The following is a 21,785-nucleotide window of genomic DNA, read 5'->3' as shown; positions in this document are numbered from 1 at the left end:
CAGCAAGCGGTTCCCGGAACTAACAGGACCCTGAACAGCTTCTACCCACAAGCTATAAGACTGCTAAATAACTAACTATTTGCTACCTGGAATATCTGCACTAAGTCTTTTGACTCATCACATAAGCTGCTGTTACTGATTATTATCTATCCCGGTGCCTAGTCACTTTATCCCTACCTATATGAACATTTCTACCTCAAATTACCTCGTACCCCTGCGTATATAGCCTAGTTATCATTACTTATTGTGTATTTGTTCCTTGTGTTATAATTTTTTTAAACATTTCTAATTTTGTTGGATTGCATTATTGGGAAGTAAGCATTTCACTTTAAGTCTACATCTTTCTTTCACGAAGCATGTGACAAATAAAATGTGATTTGAAAGTAAAATTGTCCAAGATGAAATAGCTAGCTTGATAAACACTGCTGACAATTGTATTTGGGCTAGTTAGCTAAATTATATGGTCAACATTGTCTATATTGATGCTGTTACAATAACCAAACACGATAAACTAATAATTTGCGAAACAATGGGAGCTGCTTTGTGTATCAGCAGATTTCCTTGAGATAATCTTGCTGCAACACTGGGTCCATGTTGCTTGATATAGGCATTTTCAAAGAACTACGTCAAGGTAAGCTCCCCCGCCACTCGGCCTATTAGCCCAGTCTGTCTTTTCAGACTTCCTGGTAGCTGGACATGAGAGAATAAGTACTTTTCCTCAAATTTTGAGCATTTTAAAATCAGACAAATTGTGTGTGTGATGTTTTAGTCACACAAAAGGCTATTTTACATGTGAATCAGAATGACTGTTGGGGCCCTTTAAACAGGCAAAGATGCATCTGAACAGGCCATGACAGTGTAAATGAGTTACATACATGTCTGAGAGCCAGGGTGAGCACTGAGCAGCATCTCTCAGGGAGGTAAAACCTTCCTGGAAGTCCCTGGGGCTGTTCCTCCTCTGGATGTGCATGTGCTGCATGATTTATTCAGCACCAAATGTCCTTTGACGTACACATAACTGAAAACACACACACACACACACACACACACACACACACACACACACACACACACCCAAGCTCCAAGGCACAAGCTCCTTGTTATATTTTTGTATATGTAAGAGTGGGAGGGGTGTTCTGTAGAACTGCTGAGGTATAGCCTAAATTCCCTAAACATTAACTGGATAATTATAGGACACGGCTTACTTGGTACAATAGCGGCTTCCAGGCAACTGTATAATAATCATTCTCTCCCTCAGCCATGAACATTCTGCTCTTTGAAAACATTATTTAAAACATTGGTTTTAAAAAAGTATCAGCAGCAGAGGCGAACCACAATTGTTTGTAGGGAGGATGGGACAGGCACAGTCAGAAACAAACTGTGTGTTTGACACAATAACATCTTCCCAGGCATGCATTCTGTTCTGCCTGGTGAGATTGTGGCATTATGAGATCTTCAAATTTGAATAATGAGAACCAGGGAGATTGGAATGCAGCTGGAGGAAAAAGTGTCTGAAAACAAAAAACGACCATAAGTTAGCACGAGCCCTGAGACAGAAACTAAAGCTGCCCTGTCTGTTTGGCTCAGCAAAATATATGATCAGATACAGCTATTTTCAGATAAACAAGCTAGAAAATCATAGCATAATTACTTTTGCATGTAAAACATGAAGGATTATCCTTTTGATCAAAGAAGACAGTAATATTGATAACATTACTGTTACGAGTTGACTACAAAAAGGCCCCCTTTTTCCCCAGAAGAAACCCAGGCCTCACTAATGACATTCGTGCTCACAAAGGCATTCATACTGAGTGAAGAAAACCCTCAGCTTTACTGGCATCCTCATCTGGACTCCTCGCCCTGTTTTTTTGGTTCCCCCTGACAACACGCTGCTCTCCCCCTCTAAAAAAACCACACAAAAAAACGGGAGGACTGAAATTTGTGGTACCTAGGTACAGTTCAGTCCACAGAAGAAACTTTTAAAAGCATTATCCTTGAACCTTGACTACCTACGGTGAACTTAAAAACGAAAGCTAAGGGAAACTCTGCTTGAGGCTCTTAAAAAATATGCATGTCAACTAAATAAAACATTATTTTTTGGCTGAAATGCTATTGTAAGGGCTTCTATGTTATCAGATCAAATAAATGAATTGATTTAGTCGAGTCCAACTTGACATTTGCTGTAACAGCAGAAACATTGATCTCTCTGTTGCAGCGCATCACCTCCTCTATAGGCCTCAGTGTGGAATCATCCTAGCAACAGCGCTGGCCAATAGGAGGCTGGCAGGAGTCTTAACTTGTAGCCAATAGGAGCCCAGTTCCAGATGTCAGTGTGTGTCTGTGAGTGAGTGTAGTGTGTATGTCACTATATGTGTGTGAGAAAGCAACAGAGAGCTACAGCTCAGCCTTACGTGCACCCCCCGCCCATTCAAACACAGTCATTTTTTCCTGTCCAGCTGGTATGCCGTTTGTCCCCGATCAATGAGCCCTTTCCTTACATAATCCAACAAAGCAGAATTGTTGCTCTGATGGCGGGGGTCTCGTTCAGTGACTGAATAATAAGAACAGACACAAAAGATAAATCAACTTTACACCCAGATCATTTTTTTACTTCAATACCACAAAAGGGATTTGTCATCATCCCTCATTCCCTTCCCCTATTTTGTTGTTCATGCCTATGAGGCAAAAGTGTGACAGTCAGCCAAGTCCCTCCGGAGATATCCCAGCAGACTACAGGGAGACAACACAGACACGGTGCGTCTGCTAGCGCCTACACTCGTCTCCCCCGTCACTGCTCACCACCCTCCGCCTCATAGCGCTTGACGGGTCGGAACCAGCTGCTCTACTTTTATCTTCCACTGAGGGAGACTTTTGTTTGGAGAAAAAGCCTGACTGCAGTGGTTTAGCCTAAAGGAAAGCGCAGTACATGCTTGGACCTCTGGGCATGATGATCAAGTTAAGAGAGAGGCTTACCTGGTAAGGGTGTACTCCCTGAGTCCTGAGTGCAGGTTCATGGCAGAAAATGTACCTATACATCCCCTCAACCGCTTGTCTCTGCCTATTTTCCATGTGACGAACAGCGGGCTGAAAGAGAAGGGAAGACAATGTTGGGACCTTTAGAGTTTAACACATTAGAACATCATGTAAAAACCAGGCCTACCCTCTATTGGGTGTTTATTTGAAGATCCAGGACCCACTTAGGGTTGAGAAAAACAATTGAGGCAATATTTGCATTGATTTCTCACATTCCTAGTGGTGATATTGGACACCGGCAAAGGGTTTTTCTTACCTCACATTGCACTGACACATATTGATTGACAATGTGTAGCAAGTACTAAAAATAAGATGGCTACATTCTGTTATATACACTGAACAAAGATAAACGCAACATGGAACAAATCCAAAGATTTTGCTGAGTTAGTTAATTTAAGGAAATCAGTCAATTGAAATAAATGTATTAGGCCCTAATCTATGGATTTCACATGACCGGCAATACAAATATGCATCTGTTGGTCACAGATACACTATACATACAAAAGTATATGGACACCACTTATTAGTGGATTCAGCTATTTCAGCCACACCCGTTGCTGACCGGTGTATACAACCGAGCACACCGCCATGCAATCTCCATAGACAAACATTGGCAGTAGAATGGCCTTACTGAAGAGCTCAGTGACGTTCAACACGGCACTGTCATAGGATGCCACCTTCTTTACAAGTCAGTTCAAATTTCTGCCCTGCTAGAGCTGCCCGGACAATTGTACATGCTGTTATTGTGACGTGGAAACGTCTAGGAGCAACAACAGCTCAGCCGCAAAGTGGTAGGCCACACAAGCTCAGAGAACAGGACCAACGAGTGCTGAAGTGTGTAAAAATCGTTTGTCCTCGGTTGCAACACTCACTACCAAGTTCCAAACTGCCTCTGGAAGCAACGTCTGCACAAGAACTGATTGTGGGGAGCTTCATGAAATGGGTTTCTATGGCCAAGCAGCCGCACAGAAGCCTAAGATCACCATGCGCAACGCCAATAATCAGCTGGAGTGGTGTAAATCTCGCCGTCATTGGACTCTGGAGCAGTGGAAACGTGTTCTCTGAAGTGATGAATCATCCTTCACCATCTGGCAGAAAACCAGTCAGTATCTGGTGTGACCACCATTTGCCTCATGCAGCGTGACACATCTCCTTCGCATAGAGTTGATCAGGCTGTTGATTTGCAGCCTATGGAATGTTGTCCCACTCCTCTTCAATGGCTGTGCGAAGTTGCTGGATATTTGAGGTAACTGGAACACGCTGTTGTACACGTTGATCCAGAGCATCCCAAACATGCTCAATGGGTGACATTTCTGGTGTGTATGCAGACCATGGAAGAACTGGGCCATTTTCAGCTTCCAGGAATTGTGTACAGATCCTTGCGACATAGAGCTGTGCATTATCATGCTGAAACATAAGGTGATGGCGGCGGATGAATGGCACGACAATGGGCCTCAGGATCTCGTCACGGAATCTCTGTGCATTCAAATTGCTATCGATGAAATGCAATTGTGTTCGTTGTCCGTAGCTAATGCCTGTTCATACCATAACCCCACCGCCACCATGGAGCACTGTACGTTGACATCAGCAAACCACTAGCCATAGACGTGGTCTGTAGTTGAGGCCAGTTGGACATACTGCCAAATTCTCTAAAATGATGGAGGCGGCTTATGGTAAAGAAATTAACATTCAATTCTCGGGCAACAGCTCTGGTGGACATTCCTGCAGTCAGCATGCCAATTGCTTGCTCCCTCAACTTGAGACATCTGTGGCCATTGTGTTGAGACAAAACTGCACATTTTAGAGTGGCCTTTTATTGTCTGTGCACCCGTCTAATGACCATGCTGTTTAATCAGCTTCTTGATATGCCTGCCACACCTTTCAGGTGGATGGATTCTCTTGGCAAAGGAAAAATGCTCACTAACAGGGATATAAACACATTTGTGTACAACATTTTTGAGAAATAAGGTTTTTGTGCATATGGAACATTTCTGGGATCTTTTATTTCAGCTCATGAAACATGGGACCAACACGTGTTGTATTTACATTTTTGTTCAGTGTATTTTGCTGTTAGAGAGATCATCTATGTTTTACATTCAGGTGTTCTCTGGATAAAATAAAAGTTACCATTTTCTTTCAAAGCAGCTCTGTGGCTGTGAAAACCTGTCCAGTTTACTCTGTCCTCTAATTACGGCCATTTGGACTTAGTCAGCACCACATTTTGAGCTCGACTGCCCATTGGGAGACAAAATCCATTTGAGACAGACAGACAAATGAGGCAGCAGTCAGTAACATTTCATTGCACCAACTGATATACTACTTTGCCTTCCCTGTAAACTGATCGCCTTGTCATGGTTAGTCTCTTGCCAACAAAACACTAAAACACACCGACACAAGATCCTCATATGCAGGAAACATTGCAGATTAGGGTGTCCAACTAATCCACTAAAAGCCTGGCAGCAGCTCCACCTCTTTGCCCTAAAATCACAAGACCTTTTCTCAATAACCCCCAGGATTACTGTCGCTAGCTAAGTATATATACACACACCATATCAAAAAAAAAAGATATAGCACAACACAAAAGGCAGATCCTTGCCTAGGTTAATACACTTTGTTAGTACAGACATCACTAAGTCACAATCTGGGCAGATAAGGAAGACGATGAAAGGGTTCCAGCCTCATTCACAGCTAAGCAGATGTCTATGCTCAGAGCGGAGTATAAATAGGCATCTCCAGTCTACAGTATTCACTTAGTTCTCCAGAAGAAGATGCAGCTGTTGAACAGAGCAACTTGTAGAGGTAGATATAGTATTATTCATGATGACCATCATAAAGAGAGGGACAGAAAAATTGAAATAGGTTTATTTGAACAGTGAGAGACAGAATAACAACAAAGAAATCAAGAAAAATGCATGTTAAACATGTTATAAATTGATTTTCATTTTAATGAGGGAAATAAGTATTTGACCCCCTCTCAATCAGAAAGATTTCTGGCTCCCAGGTGTCTTTTATACAGGTAACGAGCTGAGATTAAGAGCACACTCTTAAAGGGAGTGCTCCTAATATCAGTTTGTTACCTGTATAAAAGACACCTGTCCACAGAAGCAATCAATCAATCAGATTCCAAACTCTCCACCATGGCCAATACCAAAGAGCTCTCCAAGGATGTCAGGGACAAGATTGTAGACCTACACAAGGCTGGAATGGGCTACAAGACCATCGCCAAGCAGCTTGGTGAGAAGGTGACAACATTTGGTGCGTTTATTCGCAAATGGAAGAAACACAAAAGTACTGTCAATCTCCCTCGGCCTGGGGCTCCACGCAAGATCTAACCTCGTGGAGTTGCAATGATCATGAGAACAGTGAGGAATCAGCCCAGAACTACACGGGAGGATCTTGTCAATGATCTCAAGGCAGCTGGGACCATAGTCACCAAGAAAACAATTGGTAACACACTACGCCGTGAAGGAATGAAATCCTGCAGCGCCAGCAACGTCCCCCTGCTCAAGGAAGCACATATAAATGCCCGTCTGAAGTTTGCCAATGAACATCTGAATGATTCAGAGGACAACTGGGTGAAAGTGTTGTCCCCACCGTCAGACATGGAGGTGGAAACATTATGCTTTGGGGGTGTTTTTCTGCTAAGGGGACAGGACAACTTCACCGCATCAAAGGGACGATGGACGGGGCCATGTACCGTCAAATCTTGGGTGAGAACCTCCTTCCCTCAGCCAGGGCACTGAAAATGGGTCGTGGATGGGTATTCCAGCATGACAATGACCCAAAACACACGGCCAAGGCAACAAAGGAGTGGCTCAAGAAGAAGCACATTAAGGTCCTGGAGTGGCCTAGCCAGTCTCCAGACCTTAATCCCATAGAAAATCTGTGGAGGGAGCTGAAGGTTCGAGTTGCCAAACGTCAGCCTCCAAACCTTAATGACTTGGAGAAGATCTGCAAAAAGGAGTGGGACAAAATCCTTCCTGAGATGTGTGCAAACCTGGTGGCCAACTACAAGAAACGTCTGACCTCTGTGATTGCCAACAAGGGTTTTGCCACCAAGTACTAAGTCATGTTTTGCAGAGGGGTCAAATACTTATTTTCCTCATTAAAATGTAAATAAATTTATAACATTTTTGACATGCGTTTTTCTGGATTTTTTTGTTGTTATTCTGTCTCGCACTGTTCAAATAAACCTACCATTAAAATTATAGACTGATCATTTCTTTGTCAGTGGGCAAACGTACAAAATCAGCAGGGGATCAAATACTTTTTTCCCCTCACTGTAGAACTATTCTTAATATAAACGCCTTTGAGGTTCATGACTTCATGTACATTACCAGAAGTATATTGACACCTGCTCGTCAAACATCTCATTCCAAAATCATGGGCATTAATATGGAGTTGGTCGCCCCTTTACTGCTATAACAGCCTCCACTTTTCTGGGAAGGCTTTCTACTAGATGTTGGAACATTGCTGCGGGACTTGCTTTCATTTAGCCACAAGAGCAGGCCAGTCAAGTTCTCCACACTGATCTCAACAAACCATTTCTGTATGGACCTTGCATTGTGCACAGGGGCATTGTCATTGGAACCACAGTATCATCTAGAATGTATGCCGTAGCGTTAAGATTTCACTTCAATTTAACTAAGGGGCCTAGCCCGAACCATGAAAAACAACCCCAGACCATTATTCCTCCTCCACCAAACTTTACAGTTGGCACTATGCATTGAGGCAGGTAGCGTTTTCCTGGCATTTGCCAAACCCAGATTCGTCCGTTGGACTGCCAGGTGGTGAAGCGTGATTCATCACTCCAGGGAACAACAGATGATTTTTACGCACTACGCGCTTCAGCCCTCGTCGGTCCCTTTCCGTGAGCTTGTGTTGCTTACCACTTCGCAGCTGAGCTGTTGTTGCTTCTATACGTTTCCACTTCACAATAACAGCCCTTACAGTTGACCGGGGAAGCTCTAGCAGGGCAGAAATTTGACAAACTGACTTTTTGGAATGGGGGCATCCTGTGATGGTGCCATGTTGAAAGTCACTGAGCTCTTCAGTAAAACCATTCAACTGACAATGTATTGTCTATGGAGATTGCATGGCTATGTGTTCGATTTTATACACCCGTCAGCAACAGGTGTGGCTGAAATAGCCGAATCCAGTAATTTGAAAGGGTGTCCACATACTTTTGTATATATAGTGTATATTTAAAAGCCAGGGCAATGCATGGGGGAGGGAGGAAAGATGGCCTTGGGAGAGAATATGATACAGAGTGAGGAAAGGAGGTGTTGCTTGTTAATCAACATTTTTATCAGCAAGATCTGTTTAGACAGAGGACTAGCTGTCGCCATTGGCGTCGGCTAATGGGGATCCGAATAATCAAAACTGAGGAGCAGCCAACCTACATTTAAATCCACTCCTCTCTGGACTGCACAGACAGCACTCGATAAGTGTCTGAAAAGAACAGAACGGTGGACAACCACTTCACAGTGACCTTCAGTCTGAAAGAAGACTGGAGATGGGTAGGAGAGCGAGAGACTGCACAACAGAAAAATCTGTCAGAGTGAGTGTGTGTGAGAGACGGATGCGTCGCATAAACATGCTTGAGAGAGGGAGAAACGAAAGACAGATTGATGTCAGTCGATCCTAATAAGAAGTGATCTCTGGAGGGGCAGGCAGACAACTTTAGCTCTGATGTAATGGGATGACTTCAGAGAGACAAGTTCCTCCAGACAGCCAGTCAGTGAGTCAGTCAAGCCAGCCTGCAGCTCCCTCAAGATGAATCGCTTTTAATCTGGCCGAGGAACCCCTTGGCAAACAAGGTGAGCCTGAGAGAGGCCGTGGTGTGAGTCAAATGGGAAAACGAGGGCAGAGGCAAAGACAGCCAACAAGAGCTTCAGTTGTTGCCCCAAACACCTCTGAGGGGTGAAAGAACACATTTATCAATAGTCTTCCACTGGTCTGACAAAAGCGGGAGTTCCATTTCAAAACTGAAATTCTTTTTTCAGTTAGAGAAATGTTCTATCAGATATTTTCATGACAAAAATCCATGACGGGTCTCGTGAGTGAGTGGTCAGTTGTGCCTGCTAAGTAAACCTTCTTCTATGGTGTGTGTTCTGGAGGGATGGGTCGACGGAGTACATTTTTGACATGCAGCCAGGGTTGATGGGTTCAGTATGTTAAAAAAAAGACAGACTCATGCGAGTAAACATTGATTTCTATTAATAAACTGCTGATGAATCAAATCACACCATGAGGTCTAAGCAAACAAAAATCTGTCTAAAACCCCATGGTGGAGTGATGAAAATGGTTTAAAAAAAGGACAATAGGGCAGATATGAAAGGGAGACTACAAAGTAGGCCTGTGTTTAATCGGCTAGAAACCAGAAAATCGTCTTCACTGTTCAGGCAGGTATCAACAGAGCAGCATGGTCTTTCTGTCCACTGAAAATGTACATTCAGATGCTGTAACGCTCTTCTCTGGGCACCTATAAAAAAAAAAGGTGCTCATCGTGCTATTCAGGCTCTTTTTCCTCTCTCTCTCCTCTCCCAGATGTCCCACTCGGTTCAGTGTGCCAATTCTGAACACTAATCCCAGCCTGCCGGCCACATACTAAAGGGATGTCCTATCGCATCACGTGCCATACTGTGACCTTGACGGTTCCACTCATCATCCATCCCCCCCCCACAGCCAACGCTATCCTCACATACCATAGCAACCCCCACCCCGACTATTCTTTATGTCTGAAGAGTGAAGAGCAGACATCCTCAAAGGTTTCAATTAAATGAGATGTGTAAAAGGGTGATCCATCTCTTCCCATTTGGTATTCATCCATTTGGTATTCATCCATGGCCAACTCGGGCACACAAACACATTGGGATGGAATCCAGTCGGAGAACCAACTTTCTGCACTGCAGAGGTCCAATTCTGAGGACACGCTATGTCTCTGCAAAGCACATCAAACAAAGGCTGCTTTTAAAAAGCTTTGTCAAACATATTTAACTGTGCCCAGTTAGTCACTCAGTCTTCATTTAAAACACTAAGTCAAACAAAGGGAAAGTCTTGACAGGTACACATTAGTTAATAGGTTTTATGTCATCACATCCTGTTTTAAGAGTTGCTTCTAATCCTTTGCTTTGTACCAATCAGTCCATAAAAAGAAGGCCCGTGCCATCCCAAACTGTGGAAACAGTAGAAAAAGCTGCAGGGGCGTTTTCATGCGCATTGCTACATCTGGAGCCCAGTTCACACAGCCACCTTCACACTGCAGACCGACTACTAATCAGTCCTGATGACGTCAGTCCCACCAGTCACAATTGCACATTACACTACAATCCCCAGGCCCAGTGCCAGCTTTCACACTGTGTGAAAGCTGGAGATTCAGGAGATTCAATATTGTTGTTATGGCTAAGTATCTACCAAGTTGAGAAAATAGTTGTTATTCATATAATACACTCCCTTGGCTACTAATGTATGGGTCACAAGTGGAGCTGGTGTTGTGGGCAGGAGTGTGTGCAGAGATCAGATGGGGGATGGGAGGGACTGGTGTCATGTTCCTCACATCAGTTCCTTCAGCAGAAACAACCAGGTTGCGTGGGCCACTTGGTATCAACCTGGCAGGCCCAGTACATCTACCCCATTCTAGTAGAATAAATCAATCTGGAGGCTTGAGGTACAAGGGTAAGTTTAATGTTCCTATAAGCCCCAGCAGAGCTGCTTTATTATACAGCCATGGTGATGGGCCATGCCCAGAAGACAACAACAACCCTCTTCCTCCTGGAGCTGATCCCACCCATCTGATCAGGTGAATCCTCCTGGTGGTAAACACACTCGCCTGGACGGATCAGACTACTCGCGTCTCCGTTTTGGACTTACGGGCTAACGGGGGTAAATTTGGAGAGGACCCGAGTGCAGTCTCAACACAGCGAAAGCCCTTGCTATTCAATACGAACATTAGCATAAAGATGTCAACTGCGTTAAAAGAGATAGAAACAGCGGGGCTTTCAGTTCATTGTCTTCATAGATGGACAGAGATTGCAGACAGCGCTCTATATTAGTACCATAGTAATGTCAGAACCGAGTGGAGGGGCTGGAACCGTGTGTATTCCGTTGCCTCCTGCAAACAACCACCTCTGGGTGATCAATTCCCCATTTAAGAATATATAACCTTAAAAAACACACATAGATAGATAGATAGATAGATAGATAGATAGATAGATAGATAGATAGATAGATAGATAGATAGATAGATAGATAGATAGATAGATAGATAGATAGATAGATAGATAGATAGATATACATACATACACATATATGAATGTATGAGATGCCTTCTACTGAAGAAAAACAGCCCAACATGCACTGAGTGGATAAAACATTAGGAACACCTTGCTGATATTGAGTTCCACCCCCTTTTGCCCCCAGAACAGCCACATCGATTCTACAAGTTGTTTAAAGCGTTCCACTTGGATGCTGGCCAATGTCGACTCCAATGCTCCCAACAGTTCGCTGGATGTCCTTTGTATCAAAAATGGTCCACCACCCAATTGGGAAACTGTTGAGCATGAAAAACCCAGCTGCGTTGTAGTTCTTGACACAAACCGGTATGCTGGCACCTACTATCATAGCCCGTTCAAAGGCACTTAAATATTTTGTCTTACCCATTCACCCTCTTAATGGAATACATACACAATCCATGTCCAATTGTCTCAAGGCTTAAACATCTTCTTTAACCTGTCTCCTCCCCTTCATCTACTCTGAAGCGGATTTAATAAGTGACATCAATAAAGGATCATAGCTTTCACCTGGATTCACCTGGTCAGTCCGTCATGGAAAGAGCAGTTCCTAATGCTATACACACACACACACACACACACACACACACACACACACGTGTATTTTTGTTCAGGTTTTGTTTAGTCTTTCCAGAACAGCAGAACTGGATATAAAATAATAATTTCACGGGGGAATTTCCCTTTGAAGGAAAATAAAAGGCTGGGTTTCCAACCTCCTCCAACCCCTCCCATCTACCACTCCATGCTTGGATTTTCAGTCCCATTTCCTGACATCAGGCAGAACTTTCCTTTGACCTCTAAATCCAGAGACAGCGGGCATCAGACAGATCAACGGATTACAGTGCATTATCCCCATGGCCCTGAGCACTAGCTGCTTCATGTCACACTCAAAGAACATACTGATTCAGACTATTCTTCTTCTGCATCGTGCTTGGGTGAATACGCAGTATGACAACATACACAAGACGTTGGTTAGCATTACACACTAGCTGAAAACTGGACTTCAGAATCAAGGGAAAATACCCTTCAATTCAATAGACCAATAGCAACCCGGATACTCTCACTAGTATATATATATACTAGACCTCTCATTCAAGAAATCCCTGTTCGTGTAAACTGAGAAATGGGATCACGTGTCCAACTGTCAACCAATTACTTTACTCCTCCTCTATCCAACATGACAAAAATGGGAAGGATATACTTTCATGTGATCAGGCGTATGCATGTGTGTGAAAGGGAGAGGAGAGATAAATATGTTATATGCACTCTTTCCCTTACATATCTATAGAAACGTCAGCAATTTCCAAAAGGAATGACGATAAAAAGTGGGATACAGAAACCTGTATCTACAGCGCATTTGGAAAGTATTGTGTGTAGAATGATGAGGAAAAACAATTTAATCAATTTTAGAATAAGGCTGTAACGTAACAAAATGTGGAAAAAGTCAAGGGGTCTGAATACTTTCTGAAGGCACTGCGTTTGCCATAATAAAAAAATATATTTCAAAAAGAATTAACGCATAACAATGTTTTGAGCTGCATGTTGATGTCTGATGTTCTATAAAGAAGAAAACAATGTTGAAATAAATGGCATCGATAGTTTGTCTCCAGGCCTCCCATTTATGAAGTTTCAAACATCTAGAATTACATAGGATATACATACACAGGACAGCATGTTCATTTTACTTTCAAATGAAGGCACAGCAGCGCTAATATTCTAGTTAACAGAGTGTAGACAGAATCAGTGTGAAATGTATATGGTAGCAACAATGCTGAAATGCATCAATGATTTTGGGGCCATTTGGGGTTTTGTGCGAGATCTGTCAAACCAGTTTTTTGACTAGCAGGACATATAAGAAACAATATGTCACAAGATTATCACAATGACTAAGGTATTATTTGGTGTGGTGACGTGACCACAATATTCTATCCTTTATTCATATATTACCATAACAGAATGTATTTATCCCAAACTCCACAAAGTTGTCACTGACTAGTTGGATATTCATTTCCCGATGAGCAAACTACATACAGCATTCTTATAAATACATTTTTATCAGGTTTTCGGAACATATTTTTTTATTGACCTTTGTCACCAAAACTCATGAATGCAACTATGTGTGTGTTATACTTGTTGTCCTGAAGAAAGAAAAATGAAAAACATGGGCTAATAAATGTAAAACATGGGCTAATACAGATAAATGAAAATCAAATATTTGCTGGGGTCCCGGGACTGATAGGGTTAATAAAAGATGAGGGATGGGGCTGGAGAAATGTAACCACTCAAATTCATAGACAGCTATTGATAAAATGTCTGACCATCAATGATATCATTATTGTTTTAACCATGTTTTGTGGCCATATAGTGTTAGTTTAGAATTACTTTGTTTACAAACATTGCCGTAAAACAAACTTATATTTTGGGTTCTGGTGGGGTATGACAGTTGAACTAAGCTCATACGGCATTTCTAAGTTATATTCTTCAGGAATCAAATGGGTACATAATTATTTTATTAGTCAAAAAAATGTACTTAACAACTGCAGATGGCCCCTTTAAAGTTTCCCTGGATGAGGTATGCTACCTCGCTAACCTGAATGCTGGCTGCTCAGACAGCGGCAACTAGCGCGCTAGCCATATAGCTAACAAACACATTCGCTATCAACGTTCTACATCTCTATGTTAGATGACGGAATAGAATCTAGCAGCTTCATTTTCCAACAAGTAGATAAAATGACAAACACACCACGCACTGTGTGAGGTGTTCCAAACTTTCTCAACTGGGAAGTGGCAACGCTCGCCCTGCCTGGCTACCAAGTTAACGTAGCCATTAATGCTAACTAGCTACTTTTTTCTTTGTTGAGCTAGCTAGCTAGCTAGCTAGCATTCATGGGCACCACACCACCTAGTGAAAATAACTTATTTATCCAAGTGGCAGCAGCAATATATTAACTTCCCAACCTTGCATAATTCAACTAACAGACTGTTATTAAACTGCCACATTGTAATTGTTTCGTTATCGGATGGCTGGCTAGCTAAGAACATTAGATACTACTAGCTATCTTAACTAGACAGTCGATGATAATGTTCACAATAGCACCGGTAGTTAACTACCAAGCTAGCTGGCTAACAACATAATAATAGAACTTACTAGGGATCGTTTGTAAACCTGGGTGTTCGGGGAGGTTGGTATCCATACAGATGGCAATAAAGCACGTCGAAACAGAAGCAGCACATCTCCGCTGAAACAACCATCTTCCTGCCTCCACTTCCCGAACCACATGCCGGGCTAAGATTCGGGGAGATGCCAGTTGAGTTGTAGCCTCCTGGGGCTGGGGACAATGCGTTGGTGCTACTACTACTACCCCCAGGACCCCCCCAGGCCGTTCACTCGATTCATGTTCCCTGCCACCACAGTCGAGGAGGAACCAATCCCCAAGTCCGAGCCACAATGTCCGGTCCCTACCACCCCGTTACCCGCCCCCACCCCGCCAGGACCCCCCGACCCGGGGGATCCCGACAGCTTCTGCTTCTTCACCCCGCAGCACCCAGCCGCCATCTTGGAACAATCTGCACCGACACACCGCTTCCGACCCATCACCGTCAACGCGGGAGGGGTGGGTGGAAACGCGGGCCAGACGTAAAAATCCCACTGCGTTAATACGTATGATGGACAATGCCCCACTTTCCCTTTTTTTGTCGGGCGACGTTATATTCGATATAAAGAGACCGCAATGTCACCCAACTCTGCCTTTAAAAAATACGTGCCTTACGCAAAATCCTTAAGTGTTTTCCTTTAGAAGACAGCACTGGACCACTTCAAACGTTTCGATTGATCTCAGATATTGTCCAAAATACAGGCCTCTTCTTCGAAACACGATAACCACCGAAGTGATTTCACAAAGCAATCTTTCTCTCGAATGATACAGGAACTAATTCACTAGCTATACAACAGAGAGACCACAGAGTTTGAGACAGTTAGCTAGCTAGTTAACTAGACAGCCAGTAGCCAGATGTGGAGCTGTGACAGCTACTGCACTGCACCCCCAGCAGCACAGAGAATCCTTTTTGTGTGGGAGTCGGGAGCTTGAGTACGCAGGACCCATACGCTTTAGCACGAATAGTACATTACGCTTCGCACCATGTAGCTTAACATTGTACCAGATGTTTACTTTCATCCGAACTTCTTGCTAAACAACTGACCCAATGTGTTGCAGCTCCAAACGTCAAGTCGACGCAAAGTAAAATGGCATTTGGCTATGCAGTTTGATCCATCATCAGACAGCGTCAGCGCTGACCAAGTCATTTCAACAAACCAGCTGATCAGTTTGCACCTGTATTTTGTGTCAGTTCTCGGACAGTTTCAAAAATCGTATTTAAACCCCAGCGTCATATCAGCGCTGAAAGTTTGATGTAGATTTGTTTTGGACCTTGTCATCCGTTGAATGTAATACATTTTGATAGAGCAGCATTCTATTCCAACTCTGAAATCCTCGGGGTTTGGTTACTCGAGCTCCTCACAGTGGCTACCATTAGCCTGATAGCCTCTGATGTTCGGGGAGGGGGGGAAATGTGATCATCTGTAGTCACTGATATTCACAGCGATAGAACACAGGTTAGTAATAAATATCTTTCGTATTCTCAACGCCGAAATAAGATCCAGGAAATGTTTTGAAATCGTTTCCTACGCATAATGCGTATAGTCTCACAGTATCTTCTGTCTGTCAAATCGGAATTCTTGCTGCGAATTACGCAAAAAAATTGCTGCGTGCGCTATCCACCTCAGCTTCTAATCAGCTCGGCCTCAACCGCGTAAGGATATATATTTTACCATTTATGCTTCTTTAGACTATTTGTATCCGTCTTCTCTAAGAGAAAGAAAACATGCATCCCTTTAAATACATTTCGTTGTAGTCGGATAATGTTCTGTCAGCCCTTCTCGCCTGCCATGAAGTCACATCAGCTGCAGTTAATGCCTCTGCTACTCTCCAGAATCGACTTGCCGCGCCAGGGATTTTGGAATAGCAGACTTGGAAATTGGATTCGATTGCTCTCACAATACCATATCAAAATGGGAAACACTCTTTTCATGCCACTTCGATATCTAAGTGTCTTTTTCGTAGAGGGTTCGGAGAATTTACGCAGCGGGTTAGAATAATTAACGTGGCAGGTTGGATAGGAGACTGAGGTTAAGGTTAGGAAAAGGTTTAGCGAAAATTATATCCTAACCTGCTACGAAAATCACTTTGTATCGAAGTTGCGTGAAAAGTGACCTATACCAAAATACCAATGTAGGCTACTCCAAATATTGCTTGGGCCACTACATGCTGTTTAAGTAACCAATCAAAATGTCAGAGTGCCTCTTTATTACATTGGTGTTATAGGCAGGTACAGTGTAATACTTAGTGTAACGTAAGGTGGTACATAGACATACCTGCCTGGTTTTAGGCTATAAATGAACCAGCGTTACAGTTTTGCCGAAAATCATACTTTCGGTTCTGCCCGTTGTTGGGGTTGCAGCAGGTGTGAACTAGTTATCTAATGAGTTCTAGCCCGTCATGCAATGACATCACCTTCCTTTAACCTTAAGTCGTGTTGTCGTTGTTACGAACTAGAGTCGGCGGGACAGGGACGGATCAGCTTTATATTGGGAAAGTGTCCTTATAATTTACCCAACAGATGACAACAGTAAGATCACAACACCCAAGACCCCTTCTATCATAGTGTACGTGAGAGTGACACCAAGGTCAGACAGTGACATGCTTGCCCTAAAAGTGTAGGTATACATCACTGCAGATGGCTAGCTGCCTGAGTCAGTCCTTAAAATGGAGGATGACAGCGAGGTTTCTCAGCGCTCAGCAGATAAAGACGCTCCAGGTTTGGAGAGAACACATGCAGAGCCCTCCAAACTGCTAGGCTGACGTAATTAACATCAGCTTGAAGCCCCCAATCCTTTTGCACCGTATTGCCCATCTTCATTTGAACTACTGTATATTGCAAATGGTTATTTGCGAGAGCAGCAAACTATATTTGCTACAATGAGCTGGCCACCCCCTAGTCCCAAAACAAATCATTGATAAGTTATTGGTATTTTTGGAAGTTTGTCTCATCTGTAGTCAGGTTAGAATCCTGATATGACTGTGTGATAGCCCAATGAAATGTTTCTACATGCACAAGTGATACATTAGCAAGATGATTGGAGTAGAATTGTACTCAATGAAGTATACACTGAGTTTACAAAACATGTCTTTCCATGACAGACTGACCAGGTGAATCCATGTGACAGCTATGATCCCTTATTGAAGTTATTTGTTAAATCTACTTCAATCAATGGAGATGAAGGAGAGGAGAGGGGTTAAAGGAGGATTTTAAGCCTTGATACAATTGAGACATGGATTGTGCATGTGTTTCATTCAGAGCGTGAATGGGCAAGACAAAAGATTTAAGTGCCTTTGAACTGGGTATGGTAGTACGTGCCAGGCGCACAGGTTTGTGTCAAGTACTGCAACACTGCAGGGTTTTTCACACCCAACAGTTTCACGTCTGTATCAAGAATGGGCAACCACCCAAAGAACATCTAAAAAGAGGGAAGCTTGCAAGCCGAAGAACACCATCCCAAACGTGAAGCATGGGGGTGGCAGCGTCATGTTGTGGGGGTGTTTTGCTGCAGGAGGGACTGGTGCACTTCCCAAAATAGATGGCATCATGAGGAGGAAAATTACATGGATATATTGAAGCAACATCTCAAGACATCAGTCAGGAAGTTAAAGCTTGGTCGCAAATTTGTCTTCCAAATGGACAATAACCCCAAGCATTCTTCCAAAGTTGTGGCAAAATGGCTTAAGGACAACAAAGTCAAGGTATTGGAGTGGCCATCAGAAAGCCCTGACCTCAATCCCATAGAAAAGTTGTGGGCAGAACTAAAAAAAGCGTGTGCAAGCAAGGAGGCCTACAAACCTGACTCGGTTACACTAGCTGTCAGGAGGAATGGGCCAAAATTCACCCAACTTATTATGGGAAGCTTGTGGAAGGCTACCCGAAACATTTGACCCAAGTTAAACAACTTAAAGGCAATGCTACCAAATACTAATTGAGTGTATGTAAACTTCTGACCCACTGGGAATGTGATGAAATAAATGAAAGCTGAAATAAATCATTCTCTACTATTATTCTGACCTTTCACATTCTTAAAATAAAAGTGATGATCCTAACTGACCTAAAACAAGGAATTTTTACTTGGATTAAATGTCAGGAATCGTGAAAAACTGAGTTTAAATGTATTTGGCCAAAGGTGTATGTAAACTTCCGACTTCAACTGTATATACACATTTGGAAGGTGACGCTTCGCCCCATTCTGATGTCTTGAGCGCTCTGGAGCAGGTTTTCATCAAGGATCTCTCTGTACTTTGCTCCGTTCATCTTTCCCTCAATCCTGCCACTGAAAAACATCCCCACAGCATGCTGCCACCACCATGCTTTACTGTAAAGATGGTGCCAGGTTTCCTCCAGATGTGACACTTGGCATTCAGGCCAAATAGTTCAATCTTGGTTTCATCAGACCAGAGAATCTTGTTTCTCATGGTGGTAGAATCTTTAGGTGCCTTTTGGCAAACACCAAGCGGGCTGTCATGTGTCTTTTACTGAGGAGTGGCTTCGGTCTGGCCACTCTACCATAAAGGCCTGATTGGTGAAGTGCTGCAGAGATGGGAGAACCTTTCAGAAGGACAACCATCTCCAAAGAGGAACTCTGGAGCTCTGTCAGAGTAACCATCGGGTTCTTGGTCACTAACTTGACTAAGGTCCTTCTCCCCCGATTGCTCAGTTTGGACGGGCGGCCAGCTCTAGGAAGTTTTGGTGGTTCCAAACTTCTTCCATTTAAGAATGATGGAGGCCACTGTGTTCTTGAGGACCTTCAATGCTGCAGACATTTTTTGGTACCCTTCCCCAAAGTCCTGTCTTGGAGCTCTATGGACAATTCCTTCGACCCTAAGGCTTGGTTTTTGCTGACATGCACTGTCAACTGTGGGCCCTTATGTAGACAGGTGTGTGCCTTTCCAAATCATGTCCAGTCAATTTAATTTACCACAGGTGGACTCCAATCAAGTTGTACCAACATCTCAAGGATGATCAATGGAAACAGGATGCACCTGAGCTCAATTTCGAGTTAAAGGGTCTGAATACTTAAGTAAATATAGTATGTTTGTTATTTTTAATACATTTGCAAACTTTTCTAAAAACCTGTTTTTGCTTTGTCATTATGGGGTATTGTCGATTTGAGGATACATTTTTTTTTATTTTTATAATAAGGCTGTAAAGTAACAAAATATGGAAAAAGTCAAGGGGTCTGAATATTTTCCGAAGGCACCTTATATTGTCCCATAAAATAATCTGTACTACACCTAGAATTTCTTCCCTATGTGGAAGATAGGTGAATTGCAACAGTACTAGGCTGCATTCAAAACAAAATCTTCCCCATATATAAATTAATTTGGTGACCCATACCAAATCAAATCAAATGTATTTATATAGCCCTTCTTACATCAGCTGATGTCTCAAAGTGCTGTACAGAAACCCAGTCTAAAACCCCAAACAGCAAACAATGCAGGTGTAGAAGCACGGTGGCTAGGAAAAACTCCCTAGAAAGGCCAAAACCTAGGAAGAAACCTAGAGAGGAACCAGGCTATGAGGGGTGGCCAGTCCTCTTCTCGCTGTGCCAGGTGGAGATTATAACAGCACATGGCCAAGATGTTCAAATGTTCATAAATGACCAGCATGGTCAAATAATAATAATCATAGTAGTTGTCGAGGGTGCAACAAGTCAGCAACTCAAGAGTAAGTGTCAGTTGGCTTTTTCATAGCCAATCTTTGAGAGTATCTCTACCGCTCCTGCTGTCTCTAGAGAGTTGAAAACAGCAGGTCTGGGACAGGTAGCACGTCCAGTGAACAGGTCAGGGTTCCAGCAGGTCTGGGACAGGTAGCACGTCCGGTGAACAGGTCAGGGTTCCAGCAGGTCTGGGACAGGTAGCACGTCCGGTGAACAGGTCAGGGTTCCAGCAGGTCTGGGACAGGTAGCACATCCACTGATTTAGAGGGTGGCCAAAATTGTCCATCTCCCAGAAATGATTTAATGTGACGCATTTCATCACGGAAAACAATGATTGTCCCAGGAGATACAGGTTCAACATTTTGGGGTATTTAAACAGTTAAGTATTCTCCTGTAGGCATTGTTGGTCTCTTGCATGCAGTTGAAATGGCAGCATTCGCCACATTCCAGGAAAGTACAGTTGATTTAATGGTGCCTGCCTGAGGCATCTTTTAACAGTTGGACAGCTGCACCGAGGTAGTTTGATAAACACCAGATTGTGAACATGACAGATAGCATTCAGATTTCATGTATTGTCCTCAAATTGGAAAGAGGATTACCTGACAGTAAACAATTATTTGTTCTGCATTACTTGTCATACGAAAAAGAGTTAGAATTTATCCACACTTGTAGAAGTGTGGATAAAGTAAGCTGTATATAGAAATTACTTCCAATAACATTACAATATGCACTTGTGATCTATGTAACAGGCTCAAATATGGTTGTAATGGTGAACATTTCTGACATTAAAGGGTAAGACAAGGCAGCAAGAAACATTAGCTGTCTAGATGATGTGAGCAACAGGCCTCCAAGTACTCTTAATTTGAAACTAATTTCGTCCATTAGGCATATGCCCCCACAGATATGAGTCATACATCTAATCTCTTCAAAGGCTGAGGGGCATGGTCCTCAATAACAATAGAGACCCAGACAGTTGGGTCATTAGATTAAATTTTTTCCCCCCACACCTGACTAAATTAAAGCACTTTACTCAGCAACATGTTGGCGACAACATTTCCGTATCTGGCAACCTCTGGCAGCATTTACACATGCTGCCCCATTATGGGCAAAAGAGCTGATCTGATTGGTGTAAAGACCAATTGTTGGAAAAAGATCAGAATTGGGCTGCCTGTGTAAACGCAGCCTCAGAGGCACCCTGTCAACCAATTCAGACTGATCATGGTGACAACTACCTCCATATTTCAATTGAGCTCCATTAATACTGATGTGTATACAAAACATGATAAAATAGCATGTCTGAAAATATTTAGATCACAATTAAAGCATGCTTGGCACGGTCAGATAGACACTACCAACCAATAGTATTCCAAAGACACCTTCTGATGCTAAATTATGTGCCTCAGCAGTTCGCACTGTTGGCAACCTTCAGTAGAGGAATGCCTTCTTGCCATTTCCAGATATAAATCCAAATGGTTGACTGGCTGCACAGCCTCATCGGCATTCATATATTCAGGTCAGAGAAGTAATCACATCAGAACTTAGAACTCGTTTGAATTTTCTGCAAACACTGACTGCATAATAAAAATCAGCTCTCCCTCATTCGCTCAACCAAGAGCCATGTACAGATGCAACACAAACCT

General features: G+C 43.0%; 1 protein-coding gene across 1 annotated transcript in view; it reads right to left on the bottom strand.

The window, feature by feature from the left end:
- Window positions 1-15,518, bottom strand: part of LOC106603167 (AMME syndrome candidate gene 1 protein-like) — a 33,643-nt gene extending 18,125 nt beyond the window's left edge. The window contains 3 exon segments of the mRNA XM_014196477.2: window positions 2,974-3,084; window positions 14,473-14,699; window positions 14,701-15,518. Coding sequence (XP_014051952.1) covers window positions 2,974-3,084; window positions 14,473-14,699; window positions 14,701-14,919 — 557 coding nt within the window. The 5' untranslated portion in view covers window positions 14,920-15,518.
- Window positions 15,519-21,785: the final 6,267 nt, after the last annotated feature.

Source organism: Salmo salar, chromosome ssa04 (assembly GCF_905237065.1).
Source record: "Salmo salar chromosome ssa04, Ssal_v3.1, whole genome shotgun sequence".
NCBI lineage: Eukaryota > Metazoa > Chordata > Actinopteri > Salmoniformes > Salmonidae > Salmo > Salmo salar.
This window is presented reverse-complemented; position numbering and strand designations above follow the sequence as displayed.